Below are 24,409 nucleotides of genomic sequence, written 5' to 3'. Positions count from 1 at the left end.
ATTTACATGAATACCAGGAGCCGTGTGCACAGTTCTGCTCTCTGCAGATTTACAGTGGACATGTTGATTATCAGCATAGTCTGTTTGAGAGCAGGACTTTACGAGCCTGGCTTTTACCAGCCGAGTCCCGCTGTGGGTTTCCCATCAGTAAATGCACTGGTTAATGCAAGAGGCAGGTTTCACTTACTTTGGCCTCTTCTACAAGTCTCTCTCCACCCCCCACGCTTCCAAGACGCCCCTCACACTGCTGAAATATATCCCTGAAGTCTCCAGCCCTGTCCTGTCATTTATCCCGTAAGGTGAAGTAATGCTTTTATATTTTTATAGTAATTATTGATTGGAGCGCTTGTGATCAGAAGTTTGTAAATGACCACGTTTTTTGGTAATGATCGAGCAGTTGGATCCTCGGATGGGAACATCTTGAGTACACAAGTATAATAAAACCTAATGGGGGACTCCTCCGTTTTTCCAAAAGATTTCCCGGAAAGATGCTTAAGTTTTCCACTGACTTCCATTATACTCAGTACACAAGTCGCGCCGTTCCAAGCATCCAACTGGTCACTACCGGTACTGAGCACCCGAGCATGGTAGTGCCCGCTCATCACTAGTTACCAGTACTGACCACACAAGCATGGTAGTGCCCGCTCATCACTAGTTACCAGTACTGACCACACAAGCATGGTAGTGCCCGCTCATCACTAGTTACCAGTACTGAGCACCTGAGCATGGTAGTGCCCACTCATCACTAGTTACCAGTACTGAGCACCTGAGCATGGTAGTGCCCGCTCATCACTAGTTACGAGTACTGAGCACCCGAGCATGGTAGTGCCCGCTCATCACTAGTTACGAGTACTGAGCACCCGAGCATGGTAGTGCCCGCTCATCACTAGTTACGAGTACTGAGCACCCGAGCATGATAGTGCCCGCTCATCACTAGTTACGAGTACTGAGCACCTGAGCATGGTAGTGCCCACTCATCACTAGTTACGAGTACTGAGTACCCGAGCATGATAGTGCCCGCTCATCACTAGTTACGAGTACTGAGCACCTGAGCATGGTAGTGCCCACTCATCACTAGTTACGAGTACTGAGTACCCGAGCATGATAGTGCCCGCTCATCACTAGTTACGAGTACTGAGCACCCGAGCATGGTAGTGCTCGCTCATCACTAGTTACCAGTACTGACCACACAAGCATGGTAGTGCCCGCTCATCACTAGTTACCAGTACTGAGCACCTGAGCATGGTAGTGCCCACTCATCACTAGTTACGAGTACTGAGTACCCGAGCATGATAGTGCCCGCTCATCACTAGTTACCAGTACTGAGCACCCGAGCATGGTAGTGCCCGCTCATCACTAGTTACCAGTACTGAGCACCCGAGCATGGTAGTGCCCGCTCATCACTAGTTACCAGTACTGAGCACCCGAGCATGGTAGTGCTCGCTCATCACTAGTTACCAGTACTGAGCACCCGAGCATGGTAGTGCCGGCTCATCACTAGTTACCAGTACTGAGCACCCGAGCATGGTAGTGCCCGCTCATCACTAGTTACCAGTACTGAGCACCCGAGCATGGTAGTGCCCGCTCATCACTAGTTACCAGTACTGAGCACCCGAGCATGGTAGTGCCCGCTCATCACTAGTTACCAGTACTGAGCACCCGAGCATGGTAGTGCTCGCTCATCACTAGTTACCAGTACTGACCACACAAGCATGGTAGTGCCCGCTCATCACTAGTTACCAGTACTGAGCACCCGAGCATGGTAGTGCTCGCTCATCACTAGTTACCAGTACTGAGCACCCGAGCATGGTAGTGCTCGCTCATCACTAGTTACCAGTACTGAGCACCCGAGCATGGTAGTGCTCGCTCATCACTAGTTACGAGTACTGATCACACAAGCATGGTAGTGCCCGCTCATCACTAGTTACCAGTACTGAGCACCCGAGCATGGTAGTGCCCGCTCATCACTAGTTACAAGTACCGAGCACCCGAGCATGATAGTGCCCGCTCATCACTAGTTACCAGTACCGAACACCCGAGCATGGTAGTGCCCGCTCATCACTAGTTACGAGTACTGAGCACCCGAGCATGGTAGTGCTCACTCATCACTAGTTACCAGTACTGACCACACAAGCATGGTAGTGCCCGCTCATCACTAGTTACCAGTACTGAGCACCCGAGCATGGTAGTGCCCGCTCATCACTAGTTACCAGTACTGAGCACCCGAGCATGGTAGTGCCCGCTCATCACTAGTTACGAGTACTGAGCACACAAGCATGGTAGTGCCTGCTCATCACTAGTTACAAGTACGGAGCACCCGAGCATGGTAGTGCCCGCTCATCACTAGTTACCAGTACTGAGCACCCGAGCATGGTGGTGCCCGCTCATCACTAGTTACCAGTACTGAGCACCCGAGCATGGTAGTGCCTGCTCATCACTAGTTACAAGTACTGAGCACCCGAGCATGGTGGTGCCCGCTCATCACTAGTTACCAGTACTGAGCACCCGAGCATGGTAGTGCCCGCTCATCACTAGTTACCAGTACTGAGCACCCGAGCATGGTAGTGCCCGCTCATCACTAGTTACCAGTACTGAGCACACAAGCATGGTAGTGCCCACTCATCACTAGTTACAAGTACCGAGCACCCGAGCATGATAGTGCCCGCTCATCACTAGTTACCAGTACCGAACACCCGAGCATGGTAGTGCCCGCTCATCACTAGTTACCAGTACTGAGCACCCGAGCATGGTAGTGCCCGCTCATCACTAGTTACCAGTACTGAGCACACAAGCATGGTAGTGCCCGCTCATCACTAGTTACCAGTACTGAGCACCCGAGCATGGTAGTGCCCGCTCATCACTAGTTACAAGTACCGAGCACCCGAGCATGATAGTGCCCGCTCATCACTAGTTACCAGTACCGAACACCCGAGCATGGTAGTGCCCGCTCATCACTAGTTACGAGTACTGAGCACCCGAGCATGGTAGTGCTCACTCATCACTAGTTACCAGTACTGACCACACAAGCATGGTAGTGCCCGCTCATCACTAGTTACCAGTACTGAGCACCCGAGCATGGTAGTGCCCGCTCATCACTAGTTACCAGTACTGAGCACCCGAGCATGGTAGTGCCCGCTCATCACTAGTTACGAGTACTGAGCACACAAGCATGGTAGTGCCTGCTCATCACTAGTTACAAGTACGGAGCACCCGAGCATGGTAGTGCCCGCTCATCACTAGTTACCAGTACTGAGCACCCGAGCATGGTAGTGCCCGCTCATTACTAGTTACCAGTACTGAGCACACAAGCATGGTAGTGCCCGCTCATCACTAGTTACAAGTACCGAGCACCCGAGCATGATAGTGCCCGCTCATCACTAGTTACCAGTACTGAGCACCCGAGCATGGTAGTGCCCGCTCATCACTAGTTACCAGTACCGAGCACCCGAGCATGGTAGTGCCCGCTCATCACTAGTTACGAGCACCCGAGCATGGTAGTGCCCGCTCATCACTAGTTACGAGCACCCGAGCATGGTAGTGCTCTCACTCATCACTAGTTACGAGCACCCGAGCATGGTAGTGCATGGTAGTAGCAATTCCACTTACTTCAAAGCACATTAATATTAAGACTAAATCAAGATTTTAAGTTGTTTATTTGAGTCATCAGCTGCATTTGATATGAAGGGACAATCTACTTATTTAGGAAAATTTGAGCTGCACCATAAATTGAGTATAGAAGTCTGGTGAACCACTTTATTTTAATAGCGGGGGGGAAAAAAAGATGATTTATCATCTCAGCCTTTAGTGTCCATCTTCTGTGTCCTGGTTCTCCTAGTATACATGGAAGAGATCTTGGGAAGGTAAGATGTATCATAGTAGAAGAAGAAACAAACTTCCAGCTCCAGAGAGAAACCTTCCACGGTGAAACGTTGTGTAAAAAGTGATAAAACTTCACATTTATTTCTTCATAATAATAAAACCTTTACAGGCAATCGGACAAATGGGAAAAATACATTTTGGGGGGGGGGGGGGGCAAAATGTGACGCGTTTTGGATACGCCTTATTCATGGTTTCTGAAACCAGAGCACGTCAGTTTTTTGTCTGTGTCCCAAAGTGTATTTTTCCCATTTGTCTGATTGCCTGTAAAGGTTTTATTATTATGAAGAAATAAATGTGAAGTTGTATCACTTTCTCTAGTCCCTTCCACGACAGCATAGGAGGTTGTCTCTCCACGCCCTAATTGGGACAGGAAGTTCAAGAGGTTTAAAAGGACCCTCCCACCTCCCACAGCCAGTGTCTTTCCTGTCCCCATGGGGCATGGAGAGGTTTTTATTTTTCTCCTATGCTGTGGTGGCCGGCGAACTACAGTATAATATTTTTTTTTTTTTTTCTTTCCCCTGTTACCTTAAGCCGGACAGCATCGGTCGGGCCTTCACCACTCCTCCCTTGCTGTTCCCTCACGCTGTGGGGGACCGCTGCTCCAGCCTTCCGGAGCCTCCTATGGGGTGATGCAGGCTGTTGAGCTCCCCGGCCGGCGTCCTCCCTGAGCCGCCGGCCGCTTCCTGCATGCACGCTGCCGGAGCGATCCGGAAGTGCTCCCGGGGGCGGGACTTCCGGTCTTGCGGACTTCCGGTTGAGCGCTTCCGGTTTGCGGAGGCAGCGTGGAGGACACGCCGACGCTGACACGGCCTGTCCGGGACCTGCTGCAGGAGGCGGGGAACATCACCAGTCGCTGGGGGGGGGGCAGGCCTTTCCACAGGAAGGCTGCCCTGAAGGCATCAGACCCACGGTAAGGATTCTTCTGTGTGCACTGCCAGGTCTTCCTCTGCTTTTGCAGAGCCCAGCGTTTCCCCCTGCTTCAGAAGAGGCTGAGGGACGGTCCCTTATGCCTGGTTTCAGGCTGACATGGTGAGACAAGTGTGCAAGGCTAAGGAAACCTTGCCAGCAGTATACGTCTGTCCATTCCATGGGCTATTGGTGGCCTTTGGCCTTGGGTGTGTGAGCTTGGGAGTTGAATCCCAGGGGACACTCCTGGATATTGCTGTATCAGGACATGGGCTGGCTGCCTGGTCTGATGACGCTTCTCTGTTCCATTAAGTGGAGAGGGCAGGCATCGTGTGTATAGCCCGTCCCTTGTGCCAAGCTGCGGTCCATGTTGATACAGGAGCTTCAGGCCTCGCTGGCCTCCCTCCCTGCTGCTGACCCTTCTGCCACAAAAAAGCTCCCTCCAGTCGTCTGATCCTGAGGCTGATTCCGCCTCGGTGGGTCCCGATATAGGTTTTTCTCCGGGCCTGACCGGTCTTTTCTTTTCCCGGAGATGATTGGGGAGTCTTAATGGAGCAGTTAGGTGCACTGTAGGGTTGGAGGATGAGTCCTCCCCTCCGTTAAGGGCGAGATGTTCGCGGGCCTGAAAACCACTGGGCAAGGGGGTTTTTGTCCATGCTACTGTCCTGGATCTTCTCTCTAGAATGGGATTTCCTTGAGGAGCTTCTGGAGTGTCCTCTGACACAGTTCCCCTGGAGAGTTCTGGGTTGCTTTGGGAGATTCCCATGCAGGTGGCCAAGGTCGCTATACTAACAGCGCTCCCCCTTGCGGCCGATTACCAGCTTGGAATCTGATAGTTGGGTAGTCAGAAGTCTCATGAAGAAGTCCTGGGAGGCTTCGTCATCTCCCATCGGGCCCATACTACCTCCTCTTAGGTCTCCTTGTCCCTCCTTTGGAGGCTCGACCAGTGGAGGCTCAATTTCCTGGGGCCTAAGGATGAGTTACTGGAATCCCTTCCCTTACTTAGGAAGGCTACTAGTTGGCAGGTACCTCTGTGTAGTCGGTCCGCCTGGCTGCCAGGACCTCAGTCTTGTCTAACTCGGACAGACGAGCTCTAGGCTAAGGCTTGGAGTGGGGACTCTACTTCCACATTACGGCTTGCTCCCGTCCGTTAAGGGGTGCTTAAGGGTTGGGCCTACCCTGGATGATATTCTGGACAGGGCGACTGATCGTCAGGCCTACCAGATACACTCTCCGGGCAACGGTCCTTTCATCCCTAGATACCTCGGGCCTCCCAGTCCAAAGGGAGAGGTGAGTCTGACCGTGGGAGCTACCCTTAGGGTGAGGGGAGTACTTTCTCATCCCTTCCCATCCACAAAGTCCTCAGCATGACGAACAGTGAGTCGGCTCGGGTGGGGGGACGGCTCTCTGCTTTTCTTCCCCAGTGGCGGGCCTTCTCCACCTTGCCAGGGGTCCTACAAGCTCATCTCAGAGGGTCTGTTGGTAGACTTCCCCCCCCCCCCCCCCACACCGGCCTCCGCGTCACGGCCCTGTCGTCCCAGGGTTCTCAGGATCTCCTGTGCTCGATGATTCGGGTGTTAATTCATTCGGGGGTCGTTTCTCTGTCCCGAGTCTGGAAGTAGGGGTAGGTCGCTACTCCGTTTCTGCCTTGTCACAGCACCATCTGGAGACGTCCGGCTTTTCATCTTTCTGAAGCGTCTCAAACCAGCGGGTCTGATACCGACGTTTCCAGAATGGAGTCTGTGAACTCTGTTGTTCCCCTGCTCGGTCTCCGCCACTTGTTGGCCTCGATTGCCCTGAGGGGCGCCTAGTTCCGGGTGCCCTTCCATCCTTGTCTCAGGCAGTACCTCAAAATTGCGGTTCTGCACGGAGGGGCCATGCTTCATTTCCACTTACAGGTACTTCCCTTCAGCTCCTTCTCGGCTCCAAGACCCTTTTCAAGGATCAGGGCTGAGGTGGTCACCTTCCTCCGTTGCGGAGTTGGCCTCTTCCTGACAGGCATCCTTCCCCCTGAGGATCACAGATTGACGCTGCTGGACAGACTCTCGATGTTCGGGGACAGGCGTGCCCGACCCTTCGAGGCGCTATATCGGCCCTGGGTTTTATGACGTCCTGCATTCCCTCAGTCTTGTGGGCTCCGGCCCACTCTCGTTGTCTATGGGATCGTGTCCTGGTTCATTGGGTCGGGCTCCCTTCCTCCCTGAGCACCGGTTCGCCTGTCGGCACCCGTCTCCTTGTCCCTCCTCTGGTGTGTCCCTACAACCTGATGGTTGGGGTTGCCTGGACCCGGTCACCCATGGTTTCACTGGCAGCGTATGCCAGCCTGAAGGGCTGGGGGGCTAGGGTGGAAATCTCTCAGTTCAGGGGGGCTGGAGCCCCTAGGTCGGCACCCAGTCCTCCAACTACCGGGAACGCGGGGTGGTCGGAGAAGCCTCCTCGCTGCCCAGGATCCCATCTGGGACACTCACGTCCAAGTCTACTGGGACAATGGCTCCACAGTGGCACATCTCCGCCATCAGGGCAGTACTAGGTCGGCGCCCTGAAGTCTGTGTCCTCCCGGATCTTCCACTGGGCAGGACAGTCCCTGCTATCCCTTTCTGCAGTCCATCTACAAGGATCCTTACGCCTTCAAGCAGACTTCCTGAGTCATCAGGATGTTCACCCAGGGGAGTGGAGTCTGGCCCGAGCGGTGTTCTGTTCTCTAGTGGCAAGGTGGGGTACTCCAGAGGTAGACCTCTTGCTTCAGCAGGAAATTCGGGTCGCAACATTTGTCTCCCTGAACCCGCGGGACTAGGCGTTAGGGGTAGACGCTTTCGGCCACACTTGGTCCTTTGCCTCGCTTACGCGTCCCCCCTCTTCCTCTTCTCGCAAGGGCCCTGAGGAAGGTCAGAGACGAGGGGGTCCCAACTATACTGGTTGCCCCGCTGTGGCCTCGGAGGAGTTGGTACAGCCTGGTCATGACTCTAGGAATAGACGGCCCAGCCCTCTTGGGTTCGGTCCCCAGCTTACTGTCCCGGGGTCCGATTTTCCATCCGGCTCCCCAGAAACTCAACTTGGCTGCCTGGCTTCTGAGTCCCGGGCACTGAAGGCCCAAGGGCTTTCTGACAAAGTTGTGGCTACCCTACAGAAGACCCGTTAACCAGTGACTGATAGTATTTACAACAACATCTGGAAGAGATTTCCTCCTGGTGTGGTTCTCGGCCTCCTGACCCACTTCGGCCTTATATTGCGCAGATTCTGGACTTCCTCCAGTGGGGATTGGACTTAGGCCTTAGGCCTAGCGCACTGACAGTCCAGGTGTCAGCCCTCAGTGCAGTCTTTGACAGGGCTCTGGCAGATCATCGTTGGATCCGTCGGTTCTTTGTGTCCGCTAGTAGACTCTGTCCACATCAGAGGTTCCTGACACCTCGCTGGGATCTCCATGTGGTCCTTCCGGACTGTCTCAGTCACCATTTGAGCCAATGTGCTCTTGTACCATTCGTTCTCTTTCTCACACGACTGCTTTTCTTGTGGCTATTACGTCTGCTCGCAGAGTTGGAGAACTTCTGGCTTTGTCTATTCGGGAACCTTACCTGACCGTCAGAGTTGACAGCATTGTTTTCAGCTGGACCCTTCCTTCCTTCCCAAGGTGGTTTCGGATTTCACCGTTTTCAGTCCATCGTCCTGCCTTCCTTCTGTCAGTATCCTTGGACTCCGGGTGAGGAAGTGTTTCATTCTTTGGATGTCCGTCGGACAGTGTTGCACTACCTGGAGGTTACTGCTTCTTGGCGCCTTGATTCTAACCTGTTCATCCAGCCCTTGGCCGCAATAAGGGCAGGAAGGTGGCTAAGAGTACCGTCGCCAACTGGATTGTGCGGGCGATTAGGGATGCCTACCTCGCTCGGCATCTCTCTCCTCCTTCCGGATTCACGGCGCACTCCACCAGGACTACCTCTGTCTCCTGGGCTGAACGGGCAGGGGCTTCCCCTGAGCAGATCTGCCAGGCGGCTACGTGGTCTTCCCTCCATTCTTTCACGAAGCATTATCGTCTGGATCTGGATTCCAGCAGGGATTTGGCTTTTGGCAGGATAGTCCTGCAGGCTGTGGTCCCCCCCTAGGTATCAATTCTTTGGTATTCCTCCTATGCTGTCGTGGAAGGGACTAGAGAAATAAGAATTATTCTTACCGTTAATTCGATTTCTAGGACCTTCCACGACAGCAGGTAATTCCCTCCCCTTTTATATTCATATATTCATGGATATGTTGTACTTCTCATATGCTATGGATTCTTTGTAAGACACTGGCTGTGGGAGGTGGGAGGGTCCTTTTAAACCTCTTGAACTTCCTGTCCCAATTAGGGCGTGGAGAGACAACCTCCTATGCTGTCGTGGAAGGTCCTAGAAATCGAATTAACGGTAAGAATAATTCTTATTTTTACACAACGTTTCATCGTGGAAGGCTTCTCTCTCTCACTGGAAGTTTGTTTCTTCTTCTACTTTATTTTAATATGATCCACCAAAGATCTTGTGTACTTGTTGGCCTCCAGATTTGTAATAGAACCCCGGGGGAAATGAGCATCGGGCATGTTGGATCTTAACATTCTGGGACTGTGCTTGTTAACCAAGTTACTCGTTCAGCAAAGCAAGATTTCCCATAGGAAATCATTGCAATGCTGATAATTCATTCCACAACTTGTACAATGTCCCATCCTGGTCCCCTATTGTGCCATTCCACACACGTACAAACACACACAAATTCACACACAAACACACACACACACGCACAAACACAGATTATGCTCACCTTACCTTCCGTTCCCTCGCCAGTCTCCTGGAACTTGTAGTTCGCTCATACAAGATGTGTATCGGGTAACCAAGGCAACCGATGCCAGACCTTCCGCACTCAGCGCGCTGACGTCAAAGGCAAGAGCCGCTTGCCTCTGATTGGCCAGCGCGCTGCCTTTTAGTAGCACCTGACAGGGGAAGTTCCTCCCTCGTCGCGATGGTTACCGGATACACATCCTGTGGAGGGAGAACCTTCCGCTGTCAGCCGCTACTCAAAGGCAGCACGCTGACCAATCAGAGGCAAGAGGCTCCTGCCTTTCACGTCAGCGTGCTGAGTGCGGAAGGTCCGGCATCGGTCGCCTTGGTTACCCGATACATGCAAGTTCCAGGAAGCTGGTGATGCAACGGAAGGTAAGGTGAGCAGTGTGTGTGTGTGTGTGTGTGTGTGTGTGTGTGTGTGTGTGTGTGTGTGTGTGTGTGTGTGTGTGTTTTTGTGTTTGTGCATGCTTGTGTGTGTTTGTGTGGACTGCAAGAGCGTGTCAGAGTGTGGTGGATGTATGGAACCGGAAGTGTGTGCGGTGAGTATTTTGCTCGTACAGCGAAGCTTTCTCGTAAACAGTTGCAAATTTACAGAAAGCCTTGCTCGTTAGGTGAAATACTCTCTAACTGGGTTACTCGTTAAGCGAGGTTCCACTGTGTGTGTGTATATGTATGTATGTATGTATATATAGATATAGAGAGATTATATATATATATATATATATATCTATATATGTCCATAATATGTGCTTTGGATAGACAGATTAGTGATACACAACTGTCCAATATGATGGAAAAATATAAGTGATGGTTGATAATTTGGGTTGTTAATCACTGTAGTTACTAGTATCTTATATTGTATAGAAGCAGAGGTAAAATTGTAAATGAGGGTAATGTGATATTTACAATACAAACTTGATACATTCTCTTGCTGACACTTATAGAGTAAATAATATCCGACAGATATAAAAAATAATTTGACCCTATCTGTAGTGTGGTGGGGATAGTCGCTAGAAATACTAATGGGATGATAATGCGGGAGGCGCAGGATGTGAGCGCTAATGCTGACAGACACCATCCTGATTGTCTTCTGTTCTCCAGCAATACAGCAACGCTAAGGACAGGAATGTGACCTCCGGAGGCAGCAGGAGTATCGATCCCCCTCCTCCGGGGAGCAGCTGCAGCCTCCGCTATGCAGGAGGCCGGGGAGAGTCAGGTCAGGCCTCATGTTGCTGCACACATCCTGCATTATTACTGTCACCTTCCTGCTCTGGGCTCCAGCCAGTCTACAGGAAGCCATCGCAGTGCCACCATCTGATCTCTGGATCACCCAGGAATAAATCCACATGGCATCCTGCTGATGCAGCTCCCGGCTCACAAATATACACTGACTACCTATTAGTGTGAATTATATGTCTGTCTGGTGAAATCATTTTGTTGCGGTATGTTACTGTCTGACTATTTAGATCAGTCTTTTCCCATACATCCTGGAGTTAACGACCCCCACCCCCTCTTCTCTTTTTCTAAAAGTCCTTCCCCCCCCCCCCCCCAAACATGGATATAGGAGCAGAAGGAAGGGATGATGTTATGGGACTTCCCCACAAGACTGATGGGATTAGTAACATTAGAATTATCATTTAAGGGTATTTAAACAGTTTTCTATGTAATGGAGAAAAATCAGTGCTCAGTATTCATTTATTCCATATGTTTTTTTGGTATACACATCAATGGCTGTGATAAAAAAAATGTTGAAAATCATTTACCTCCTTTTACCTTACTGACTATACATATTAGATAGCAGTCAAGTGTATGTTTTCAACCATCTCTTCTGCCTTCCACATGTTTGTGCACACTCGTATTAACTGAGCATGCATGTTTATTTAGATGGGTAGAGTGGGTTTATCTTTGCCATGCGGGAACTAATATTCCTTATCTTGCTTTCCATGTCAGATAGACACTGCGTCTTCTGACATAAGCACAGTAAACATAAAAAAAAAATCCACTTGTATAAAATATAACAATTCAGAGAAATTCACCCATAGTGCAGAATTCCACATATTATTAGTCCTTGTGCAAACCTCCACATAATAGTGACCTATCATGCAAAATGCCACATGTTATTGACCTCTCGTACAAAACCACGTATTAATGACCCGCCGTGAAAACCTGCACGCATTATTGACCTGGAGTGCAAACCTCCCTGTGTTCTTCACCTGCCTTGCAAACCTCTCAGTATTATTGACCCGCCGTGCAAACGTCCACGCATTATTGACCCGCCGTGCAAACGTCCACGCATTATTGACCCGCCGTGCAAACGTCCACGCATTATTGACCCGCCGTGCAAACGTCCACGCATTATTGACCTGCCGTGCAAACGTCCACGCATTATTGACCCGCCGTGCAAACGTCCACGCATTATTGACCCGCTGTGCAAACGTCCACGCATTATTGACCCGCTGTGCAAACGTCCATTTATTATTCCCCTGTCAAGCAAAGCTCCACACATTATTGATGTGCTGTGGAAACATCCACATATTCTTGACCCGCCGTGCAAACCTCCACACGTTATTGACCTGCCGTGAAAACCTTCATGCATTATTGATGTGCCATGCAAACCTCCATGTATTCTTGACCTGCCCTGCAAACCTCCCAGTATTATTGATGTGCCATGCAAACCTCGACGCATTATTGACCCGCCGTGCAAACGTCCACGTATTTGACTTTTCGTGCAAACCTCCACGTGTTCTTGACCTGCCGTGCAAACCTCCACGTATTCTTGACCTGTCATGCAACCTCCATGTATTATTCACCTTTCATGCAAAGCTCCATGCATTATTGATGGGCTATGGAAACATCCACGCATTCTTGACCTGCTGTGCCAACCTCCACGTATTCTTGACCTGCCGTGCCAACCTCCACGTATTCTTGATCTGCCGTGCAAACCTTCACCTATTCCCGACCCGCCGTGCAAATTCCACGTATTATTCAGTAAAAAATGCAAATGCAGTAACCCATGTTGGGACATGGTTGGGGGTAAAATGGGTGTGAATACAAACTGATGCAATGTTTGGGGAGCTGTCCCCTTCTCCAGCATTCACCCCTATCACCAACATATACAGATACCTATATAATGAAATACAGAGATTAACAAATACTTTTAAATCTTAATTAGAAGGGTTGTACACATAGATAAGACCCCCTACATAAGTTGCATAGCTTTAATATGGCACTATGTAAATGAGACCTTACATTTCCTAGTGTGTACTGAAACAAACTGTGTGCCTGAGAGTTGAACTTCTACTCCACAGACGTTAGTTTGTGGTTTGTTTGTTTTTTTTGTTTTGTTTTGGTTTTTTTTACAGACATTCGTATTTTTTGGGTTATAAGATGCACTTTTCCTGCCAAAAATTTGGGAGGAAAATGAGGGGTGCGTCTTAAAATCCGAATGTAGCTTACCGGGAGGTGGAGAATGGGCGCTGCGACGAAGGGCGCTGTGTGAGTTGCTGTGCCCCAGATGCTCTGTCGGTGGTGCGGGCGTCAAATAATGGCGTCTGAGTCTGCGCGTGCGCAGTTGGAGCTCTCTGCTCAAGATCTCATCTGCGCATGCGCTGCCTCTGGCCCATGATCTCCCAGCAGTGGACTTAAGGAAAATGGTGCCCGGAGGCGGTGCAGGCGCAGATGAGATTTCGACTTGTCATTGAGTCGAGAGCTTAATCTGCGCACGCACCGACTCGGGAGTCGTTTTGTTTGAAGCCCGCACTGCTGACAGAGCATCTGGTACACCCGCCGTACCACCCTGCTCCACACAGTCAGAACAGCCTCCGCTGCCAGCACAGCCCCCAATCTCTGCAATCACAGTACCCACCGCAGTGCCTGCAGCATTCCCCTACTCCAGCACTGCCCCGACTTCCTCTGTGATCCTGCTCCACCACCACTGCGGTAAGACACCACTGGAGAAGACTGACCCCATTTTTTTTTTCCTTTTTTATCTCTAAATTTGGGGTGTATCTTATAATCTGGTGCGCCTAATAAAATGAAAAATACGGTAATTGATAGAGCAATACAAACAGGTACATGCGTCATATTCTCACATCTGCAGTGCCTGAAATCACCTAAAGGCGCATTTTAACACTGAGAAAATTAGGCTATCCGGGATGTTATATGGTCTCTGTGTATACCAAGCTATAGAAGACCTTCTCTCTAGAAGGCAACCAAGTGGACTGGCCAAAAAGTTCAACGTGACCACTTAAGTATTCCCCGGAAGTGAATGGTTGAGAGGTTCTCTCATTCGTCATGCACATTAGATCTTCAGCAAATGTCCTAATTTTGAATAATTCCAATCTGTATCGAAAACAAATGCAAATCCATTATAACCCTTTTTATAGACATTTGGATAGAATTGTTGCGTTGAACACATTTTGCTTTTTTTCTTAATCAAAGATACTATTCATGTGTGACGTATTGGGTGCACTTTCCTTCTCACCAACATGACCTTGGTGAGGAGAGCTTGTGAAGTAGAAGTCAAACATACGTGCCGCCTTCCGTAAGAAGATGCAATGGAAATGATTGAGTGAGCGTGCTCCAATTGTGACACTTGGAAACCCCGTACTAGAGATGGGTTGGATCTCGGCAGTTTAATGTGTCACCCAATGTGGGGAGTAAATGTTTGTGGAGCACACCTTATAGGCAAGGAAGCTTCACTTAAATACAAGTTGACCAATCTTCATTCATGTATGCTTTATTCCGAGAGGTATTTTTTTCTGATTGGTGTGACTTTCTTTTCAGGTTAGGGTTTGATTAAAAGCCTGGAGTTCATGAACCAGGAATGTTAGCCACAAGATGTCTTGAGTTCTTCTACAAAGGTTGCATGCCACATTCAGCCCTACACTGTGGTTATGAGACACCCAAGAAGAAAGCAAGACCTTTCCCACCAATCTTGATGACAAGAGTCCTACCTGTTGGACCTCTCCAACGATTGCCAATACGAAGACCCCAAAAATTATTTTAGGTTTTTCTCATCGCTACCATAACCCATTTGTACTGCATAACTGGTTATGCACAATGACCTTAAAGGGGGTTTTGCACTACCTAACACATCTGGTCTGCTCATCATGTAGAGCAGATGCGTTTGGTGGAATAACCCTTTATGAGATGATCACTTTTAGTTTTGCCATCAGATGCCAAACTTTGTCTGTTTTGTTCCAGCATGGAACAATCTATAAAGGAAACATGGTGTTTGTACATCCACCTACTTTCTAGCTGTGGTGTATAATTGCTTGTCTGCTTTCTCTAGGTGGTCCTGGAGTGTGTTCTGAAGAGGGAACTGGTCTACAATAAAGTCACCCCTACTTTCCACCACTGGAAGATTGGCGACAAGAAATTTGGCCTCACGTTCCAGAGTCCAGCAGATGCTAGAGCTTTTGATAGGGGAATACGTCGTGCCATTGAAGACCTCACTCAAGGTATCCCCATGTTTCTAAAAAAAAAAAATAAAAAAAAAAAAAAAAATATTGGTTTTGTTACTCTTTGATAGGTGGACAAATAATACAGCATCTTTTCCGTCATCCATAAAAAGGTATTAACTACTGGATTTCATCTTTTATATCTTATGGCTATATTTGTTCAGTGAATCATATTAATAGCCCCCCACACATATTAGACTGCCAATACCGACGGGTTTAGCCAGCAGTCAGATGTGTATGGGGGTATGAGAAAACTGACAGGAGGAAATATTGATTATACATTTCCATATGATGGACTGCCAAACGCTTTGTTCTCCCAGAGAAGTCGCCACTAGACATATCCATGTCTGTCGGTAGCTTTCTGATCGGGAAAGCAGGAGCGCTTTTTCAAGTGAATGCTCCAGTGTATGGGAAAGTTGACTGAGAGATTTGCTGGCCAAACGGTCAGCCAAGAGAGCTGTTGGCCGAGAGAGCCGCCGGCCACACGATGGGCCGAGAGAGCCGCCGGCCACACGATGGGCCGAGAGAGCCGCCGGCCACACGATGGGCCGAGAGAGCCGCCGGCCACACGATGGGCCGAGAGAGCCGCCGGCCACACGATGGGCCGAGAGAGCCGCCGGCCACACGATGGGCCGAGAGAGCCGCCGGCCACACGATGGGCCGAGAGAGCCGCCGGCCACACGATGGGCCGAGAGAGCCGCCGGCCACATGATGGGCCGAGAGAGCCGCCGGCCACATGATGGGCCGAGAGAGCCGCCGGCCACACGATGGGCCGAGAGAGCCGCCGGCCACACGATCTCCGAAGCACCGTTCAGCCGATAGCCATCTAACATGTATGGGGTTTTTTCTACCATGTACTTTCATATTTGCTCAGTGTAGTAAAGGGGTTCCTAATAATTCTATTGATATCCAGGCTTCAGTTGTCCTAAAGCTACATAGTCAATGCACTTCAGACCGCAGCTATCCAAACTCATTTGGCTGACGGCCTCTACCCATCTCCCACCACATCATACACATGGACACTGGGCTCTTGTATGTGTCCTCAAAAAGGTAAGGGGAATAGGCTATGTTCGGACTTTTCTGGAGTTTAGCATTCCTCCCTGGAAGACGAAAACATTGGGTGTGTCAAAATACAACCTGCTCAATCATTGTTTCCTACTGACGTCTACCTACAGAGAAAGCACCCTACATATTAGATGGTTGGCTGGTCCAAACAAAATCTTCGGGTATGGCTGATTTTGAATATTTATGGCCACCTAACTTGGCAAATACTTGGATAGGGGCAGCATGGTTTCTGGTGGTTTTTCCAACCATTTTTAGACTAGGACTCGTCTTGCCTTCTTGCAATTATACTTTTGGAACATTTATTTCCCGTCTAAATACGCCATTTCTTTTCTTCCCGGCATGTGCAGGTTTTCCTCCATCCCATGGGGAATCAGATGTTGGATCAGAGGAAGGATCTCAGGTATGTGATACATCTAATTGTCCCTGCCAGAAATAAAAGTAGGGGGTTCTGGCTATAATCTCCAAAAGATAAACGGGCAATTATCATCAGTGTTTGATGTTGGGGCTTAGCCTTGTCTGGAGTCTGTAGGAGTGATTGGACTTCATTTATTGCAATTATATAATTGCTTAGTGAACGGCTCAGAATCCCAACTCTTCTTGCTGTTGTTTAGAGCCCCTCACATATGTCTCGTATGAGCGGGAAAAAAACTTTTCTGAAGAATCCATCTGAACAATACTGCAGTATATGCGACAGACACAACAAGGCGTTTCAAAGAGATTCCAGCCTCGGATTTGGTGCCGGGGATGTAATTTGTGTCTTGTGATGGAGTCGCTCATGTTTTTGGCATGACAGATACCAAATGAATGTCGAAAGTGACTAAAAAGATGTCTCGTGTGACACCAGCCAGTCTCCAAGCCCTAATCTTTCTTAAAAACCAAAAAAAGTCGCTGATGAAAAGGAAATTAGAAGATACAACACACAAACCAGATCCTCTTATTTTGTTTTTTGGGTTTTTTTTTTTCAATTTTGTTCCCTATTTTCCGCTTCAACTCTTCTTTTTACTCTTCTTTCCCGTTTATTTTCTCCTTCTATTATTTTTTTTTCCTTCCAGTGAATGGATTTGAGTGTCCCTGGATGGGTATTTTGCAAGCACAGATTCCGTTTTAAAGCCTGGGCAATATTCTCTAATCTCCCGATCTCCCACATGCTGCTGGCCCCGGCACAGTCACAGTAAATTTAGCTTCCCGGCTGCCTGGAGGATGCTCCAGAATGACAGGAGAAAAAGTTGTGTGCGCTGTGAGTGGGCGGATGGGGGGAGGGGAGCCTTCCCTCGCTCCTTTCCTCCCCCCACTCCAGCTTTCTTGCTCATCTGGCTGCCATTTTTGCAGCTGGAGACACTTTTATAGCTTCCCTGCCCCTGCACAGAACTGCAGCTTTAGAAAGGGGGCTGGGGAGAAATGAAACGAATCTCGTAGCAACCACAGTACCATAATTGTTCTACCAGCAGCTGGGAGAAAGCAGATTTCCGAAGTGCATTAAAGGCCGGGCAATAAGCAAGGTGCAGACCCTTCCCGCTGCTAAGATCCCAAACTTTGTGGAGTTTAAGAGGCGTAGAAGTGGCTGAAAGAATGAGTGTGCATGCTATCACAGAATACTGAATACTTAGTAGAATACTTATACTACATAGTTATACTTATCCAGTGGGGTAACTACATTATGATGGGCGCTGGTGCAAAATTTGAACCTGCACCCCCCCCCCCAACCCCCCCGCCCCCCATCCAGTGTTGGTCGATGTATGTATACATTTAGCTTTCTAATTCCTATAAAGACGCTCCCCCCATTATGTAGTAATGCCCCCAATCCTGGGCTCCTTCCTGGTAAATGTCCCCCATATTAGAATATATGCCGCCCATCCTGGCATATATGTCCCCTCACCTTGATATATATATGTCCCCCCCATCCTAGTATATATGTTCCCCATTTTAGTCCACATCCTGGTGTGTATATATCACCTCATCCTGGTATATATGTCCCCCATTTTGGTATTTATGCCCCCATACTTTGCCTCTCCTGGTATCTATTGTCCCCCTCCTGGTATCTGTTGCCCTCCTGGTGTATACTGTCCCCCTACAGGGCCCATCCTGGTGTATACTGTCCCCCTACTGGGCCCACCCTGGTGTATACTGTCCCCCTACTGGGCCCACCCTGGTGTATACTGTCCCCCTACAGGGCCCACCCTGGTGTATACTGTCCCCCTACAGGGCCCATCCTGGTGTATACTGTCCCCCTACAGGGCCCATCCTGGTGTATACTGGGCCCATCCTGGCGCATACTGGGCCCATCCTGGCGCATACTGGGCCCATCCTGGCGCATACTGTTCCCATCCTGGTGCATACTGTTTCCATCCTGGCGCATACTGTTCCCATCCTGGCGCATACTGTTCCCATCCTGGCGCATACTGTTCCCATCCTGGCGCATACTGTTCCCATCCTGGCGCATACTGTTCCCATCCTGGCGCATACTGTTCCCATCCTGGCGCATACTGTTCCCATCCTGGTGCATACTGTTCCCCTAGTGGGCCCATCCTGGTGTATACTGGGCCCATCCTGGTGTATGCTGGGCCCATCCTGGTGCATACTGTTCCCCTCTTGGGCCCATCCTGGTGTAATACTGTCCCCTTCCTGGTATCTACTGTCCACATCCTGGTAAATATATCTCTGTTCTGTCTAATGCAAAAAGCAACAACATTGTACTCGCCCTCCCTGGCTTCCACGTCACGCAGCGTTCTCCTGTGTAGCTAGCGCACAGTGGCCGGCAGCTTTCCCCACCCCAAGAGAGAAGAGACACGCCCCTTAAAAAAAAAAGCCTCCAAAAAAATTGTGCTCACCAGACCCTAAACAATTACAGTTGGCAAGTTCTGTTGGTGGATGGGCTCTCACACAGAGATCTGCATCACTGTTGGATCCCTCGCCGTTCCGCTCCTCACAAACACACATCAGGTCGCAGTATCACTCCGCTGTCACTAACTCTGCCTGAGTGATACTGCTTCCGTCCAGCAGGGGGAGTGCACCACTATGGCATACAGGGAGACCTGACAGCGACACAGATTTGTATGTGAGAGCCCATTCACTTGCTAATTCTAATTGTTTGGGGTTTGGTAAGTGCGATTATTTTGCTTTCTCCCCGGCCCAGGAGCTGTGGTATGATCAGACCATGTCCCTGTACGGTCAGACACGGCCATTACACAGTACATAGCAGGGGCACATATAAAACATTATCTCAGTACAGGTGCATTTTTTTTTTATTATTTATTAAACACATCCAATTGTGGAAATTATTATTCCAAGATCTGTTGATTAATATTAATGTCGTACATTGGAAAAACCCTTTTAAGTATTTAGTTCAACATTATTACCTACATGTATCTGTTGATAAAGCTAACCAGAAGATATTGCAGCTTTGTCTTAAAAGGATCTAATCCCCAATTCATGTGTATAAGAGCTTATGACATCCAATTGTAAATCATTAGGCTATGTTCACACTGGGCATCTTTTTTTGGCTGAGTCTTGGCTGCGTTCTTGAAGATGCAGCATGTCAATTTGCGTTTTTCCAGCGTTTTTGAGCCCTCCAATTAATAGATTTGACTTAAAAAAAACACATTGGGCAAAACGGGGTAAAAACTCATGCGGGGGCCAAAACGCACCTATTTGGTTAGAAAACATGTACTGTGTGAACATTGCCTTAAGGCCGCTTTACACACAGCAATATCGGTATCGATATCGCTAGTGTGCGTACCTGCCCCCATCAGTTGTGCGCCACGGGCAAATCGCTGCCCGTGGCGCACAACATCGTTAACACCCGTCACACGGACTTACCTGCCTAGCGACGTCGCTGTGGCCGACGAACCGCCTCCTTTCTAAGAGGGAGGTTCGTGCGGCGTCACAGCGACGTCACACGGCAGCCGTCCAATAGAAGCGGAGGGGTGGAGATGAGCGGGACGTAACATCCCGCCCACCACCTTCCTTCTTTCCTCATTGCCGGCTGCCGCAGGTAAGGTGATGTTCCTCACTCCTGCGGTGTCACACTCAGCGATGTGTGCTGCCGCAGGAGCGAGGAACAACATCGTGCCTGCAGCAGTAACGATATTCGGGAAAGGAGCGACGTGTCAACGAGCAACGATAAGGTGAGTAATTTTGGTCGTTCCTGTGTCTCGCACGCAACGAGGTTGCTAACGAGGCCACATGTGCGTCACGAATTCCGTGACCCCCAACGACATCTCGTTAGCGATGTCGTTGCGTGTAAAGCGGCCTTTAGGCATTAACATTTGAGTTCGTCACCTACTTTTGCAGCTTCCACTCTTTTTGGAAGACTTTTTACAAGATTTTTGGAGGTGTTTATGGGAGCTTTTGCCCATTTTTCTAAAAGAACATTTGTGAGCTCACATCCTGATGTTGGAGGAGAGGGCCAGGCTCACAATCTCTGTTCTAGTTTATTACCAAGGGTTTGGAAGGTGTTGAGGGCCAGGCTCTGTGCGGCCAGACGGGTCATTCCACACCAAACTCTCTTAGCCATGCCTTTCTGGACCTTGCTATGTGCACTGGGTACCGTCATGGGGAGCAGAAAAGGGTCTCCCCCCAAATTGTTCCTACAAAGTTGGAAGTTAAGATTCTTCCAAAGTTATACTAACATGTCTCTTCATTGTAACGAAGAGACCAATCCCTGAAAACAACCGCCTCACATTGTTCTTCCTTCACCAAACTTTACAGGTAGCATTTTGCACTCAGAAAGGCAGCATTGCCCTGGCTTTCTCCAAAAACCAGACTCGTCCGTTATACTGTCAGAGCAGTGTGATTCGTTACTCCATTGAACACGTTCCCACTGCCCCAGAGTCCAGTGTTTGGTGGTTTAAGGCTGAGGCCACACGAGTGTATGGCCTCCGATGTGAGTGCATCGGATGCGACTCTCCACTCCCGCTGTGCTGCAAGTAATAATAATTATAATAATAATTTTATTCATTTATATAGCGCTATTAATTCCACAGCGCTTTACATACATCAGCAACACTGTCCCCATTGGGGCTCACAATCTAGAGTCCCTATCTGCATGTCTTTGGAGTGTGGGAGGAAACCGAAGAACCCGGAGGAAACCCATGCAAACACGGGGAGAACATACAAACTCCTTGCAGATAGTGTCCTTGGTGGGATTTGAACCCAGGACCTTAGCGCTGCAAGACTGTAGTGCTAACCACTGAGCCACCGTACCTCCCTGTCTGTGAACAAAGTGTCATGCCACTGTGATCCGCTCCTGCTATCGGATCACAGCTGTGGAGGAAAGAGAGGGACTAATCTTACCATCTACTCCATTATCAGCTGATGCAATTGTCGCACTGCACTCCAGTGTCATCCAAGTGCAGTCTGATGTTTCACTCGCACCCATAGACTTTTATGGGTGCGAGTGAATATTGTTCAGATTCCACCTGCAGCATGCTGCAACTGTTTTCTCGGTCTGCTTAGGGCTGAGAAAATAATCGCAGATGAGAACAGCCCCATAGAGTAACATTTTTTTATCGTATTCCACTCGGTCGGTTTTACTCACAGTGTGTCCTGTCCCTTACACCACATCTGACACATGATATTGTGCTTAGTGATGTAAAGCTATCATGCAGCTGCTCGACCATGGAAACTCACGTCATGTAGCTCCCACCTCCGTTTTTTCTGCTGATGTTCAGACGAGATGAGTTTTGGGTCTTTGCCGTCAACAGAGGGATGAGGATTTTTATGTCCTATGTGTCATAGCACTCAACAGACCCACTCTGTATTATTACACGGTTAGGCCCTCATTTTTCTACATCTGTTGCAATGGGTCTGAATGAGAAACCTGAATTCTGTTAAGTCAGTCACAATATTTTATGCCGTATAATGTGTACATGTGTGTATATAGTACTCATCAAAAGAATTAAAATACTGCAGAGTAAGAAAGCTTTCGAAAATGGAAGCTTTAATCATTTATTTTTTTATCAATTAAAATACAAAGCGAATGAACAAAAGAGAAATCTAAATCAAATCAATTTTTCTTGTGATTTCCCTTCGCTTTCAAAACAGCATGAAGTGTACATGTGTACCTAGAATAATTATGTGGGTTTGAAGACAGAGGACGGCCATAGCAAATATTGACTTGATTTAGTTTCTTTTTTATGCATTCACTTTGCATTTTGATAGTTGCTAAATATTAAGTATCAACACCTCTATTTTTGAGAACATTCCTTACTTTACAGCATTCTTTCCTCACCTGTCTAAATTTTTTGCATGTATGTATATGCAGCTGGTGAAATAAGTATTGAACACGTCACCAATTTGTAAGTAAATCTATTTCTAAAGGAGCTATTGACAGATGTAACAACCCATCCAATCCACACAGGCAAAGAAATCAAACCATAAATGTCCAGAAATGAAGTTGTGATAATGAGAAATACCACAGGGAAAAAGTATTGACCACATGAAGAAACTGAAGAACAAAAAGCCATAGACAGTCAAATTAATCAGTAATTAGAATGCAATCCTGCCACGTAGCTGGTTTACCTGATGGCAAACTAAAAGGTGAAACACAAACGGCTCATGATGGGTAAAACCAGTGAGCTGACTCAAAACCTTTTCAACCTTATTATTGCAAAACTTACTGATAACATTGGTTACATAAACTAAATCTAAACTACTGAAGGATCCAGTGAGCAATGTTGGGGCCATAATCCAGAAGTAGTGGAAAGAACATAATTTCACCCTAAACCAGCCACAACCAGGTGCTTCCCACAAGATTTCAGACAAAGGAGTGAAATGAATTATCAGAAGAGTTGTCCAAGAGCCAAGAACCACATGTGGAGAGCTGCAGAAAGACCTGGAAATAACAGGTACCATTTTTTTCCAAAGAAAATTACAAGTAATGCGCTCACTCTCCGTGGCCTGTATGCACACTCACCACATAAGACTCCATTGCTGAATGAAAAGCATATTCAAGTGCGTTTAAAGTTTTCTCAACATTTAGAGTCTCCTGTGAAATACAGGGAGAATATGGTCTGGTCAGATGAGACCAAAATTGAACTCTTTGGATGCCATAAGACACACACCATGTTTGGAGGCCAAAAGGCAACTGCATTTCACCCCGAAAGCACCAACAATAGTGAAGTTTGGAGCTGGGAACATCATGGTGTGCGATTGTTATTCACCATACATGATCGGCAAACTTTATGTACCTGAAGGATGAATGGACAAATGTATCTAGACATTTTTGATAAAAAATCTGCTGCCATCTACCAGGCTGATTACGATGAAGCCAGGGTGGACATTTCAGGAAGACACACAGCCAAGAAAGCTCTCAATTGGTTTCAGAGAAAATAAAGCTGCTTAAATGGCCGAGCCGATCACCTGACCTGAATACTATAGAACATTTATGGAAGGAACTAAAGCTCAGAGTTTATAGAAGTAACCCACAAGACCTTCAGGATGTGAAGAGTGTTTGGGTGGAAGAATGGTCCAAAATCACACCTGAGCAATGCAGGCGACTAGTTTCTCCATACAGGAGCTGTCTTGAAACTTCATCACCAACATAGGCTTTTGTATGAAATATTAAATACATTTCAGTAAATGAGTTCAATACTTTTCCCTGTCATTTCTCATTATTACACATAATTTATGGACATCTATGATTTGAATTCTTTGCCTGTGTGGATTGGATGTGATGTTACTGATATTTGATGAGAAATTGATGTAAATAACTTTTAGATATGTATCTACTTAGAAAATTGGTGATGTGTTTAATACTTATTTCACCCACTGTACATATAGTCATATATAGTACTGTTCAAAAGAATTACACAGGTGTGAAGAAAATTCTGCAGAGTAAGAATGCATTCAACAATAGAAAGTGCGTGTGCGTGCGTGCGTGCGTGCGTGTGCGTGCGTGTGCGTGCGTGTGCGTGTGTGTGTGCGTGTGTGTGTGTGTGTGTGCGCGCGCGCGCATATATTATGACCCCCACGATAAAGCCATATAGTCAGATCAATTCTCCGAGGCATTGCTTTTCTCTTTTTCCCTCAAGATGGTTGATTAGCATGAAGAACAAATTGGCAACAGTGACAAAGATGAGTCATCTGTGCAACAAAATACCAGGACTAGGTTTCTAAGTTATTTGTGAAATATGAGACCTTTCAATAAATCTGATATCGTTTGGTTTTTGTGCCTTTCTCACACTACCCCATCATTTCAGCAAACCTCTTTATATAAAATATATAAACTGCTGTATTCCTAAGGGGTACTTTGCACACTACGAGATCGCAAGCCGATGCTGCGATGCCGAGCGCGAT

At 48.2% G+C, this 24,409-nt stretch overlaps 1 protein-coding gene across 1 annotated transcript in view; it reads left to right on the top strand.

Moving 5' to 3' along the window:
- The window catches only part of SPRED1 (sprouty related EVH1 domain containing 1), an 83,386-nt gene that overhangs the window by 47,976 nt on the left and 11,001 nt on the right, over nt 1–24,409 (top strand). Inside the window, exons 3-4 of the mRNA XM_075330495.1 lie at nt 14,881–15,049; nt 16,462–16,514. Coding sequence (XP_075186610.1) covers nt 14,881–15,049; nt 16,462–16,514 — 222 coding nt within the window. The remainder of the gene's footprint in view (nt 1–14,880; nt 15,050–16,461; nt 16,515–24,409) is intronic.

This window comes from Anomaloglossus baeobatrachus, chromosome 12 (assembly GCF_048569485.1).
Source record: "Anomaloglossus baeobatrachus isolate aAnoBae1 chromosome 12, aAnoBae1.hap1, whole genome shotgun sequence".
Lineage (NCBI taxonomy): Eukaryota > Metazoa > Chordata > Amphibia > Anura > Aromobatidae > Anomaloglossus > Anomaloglossus baeobatrachus.
This window is presented reverse-complemented; position numbering and strand designations above follow the sequence as displayed.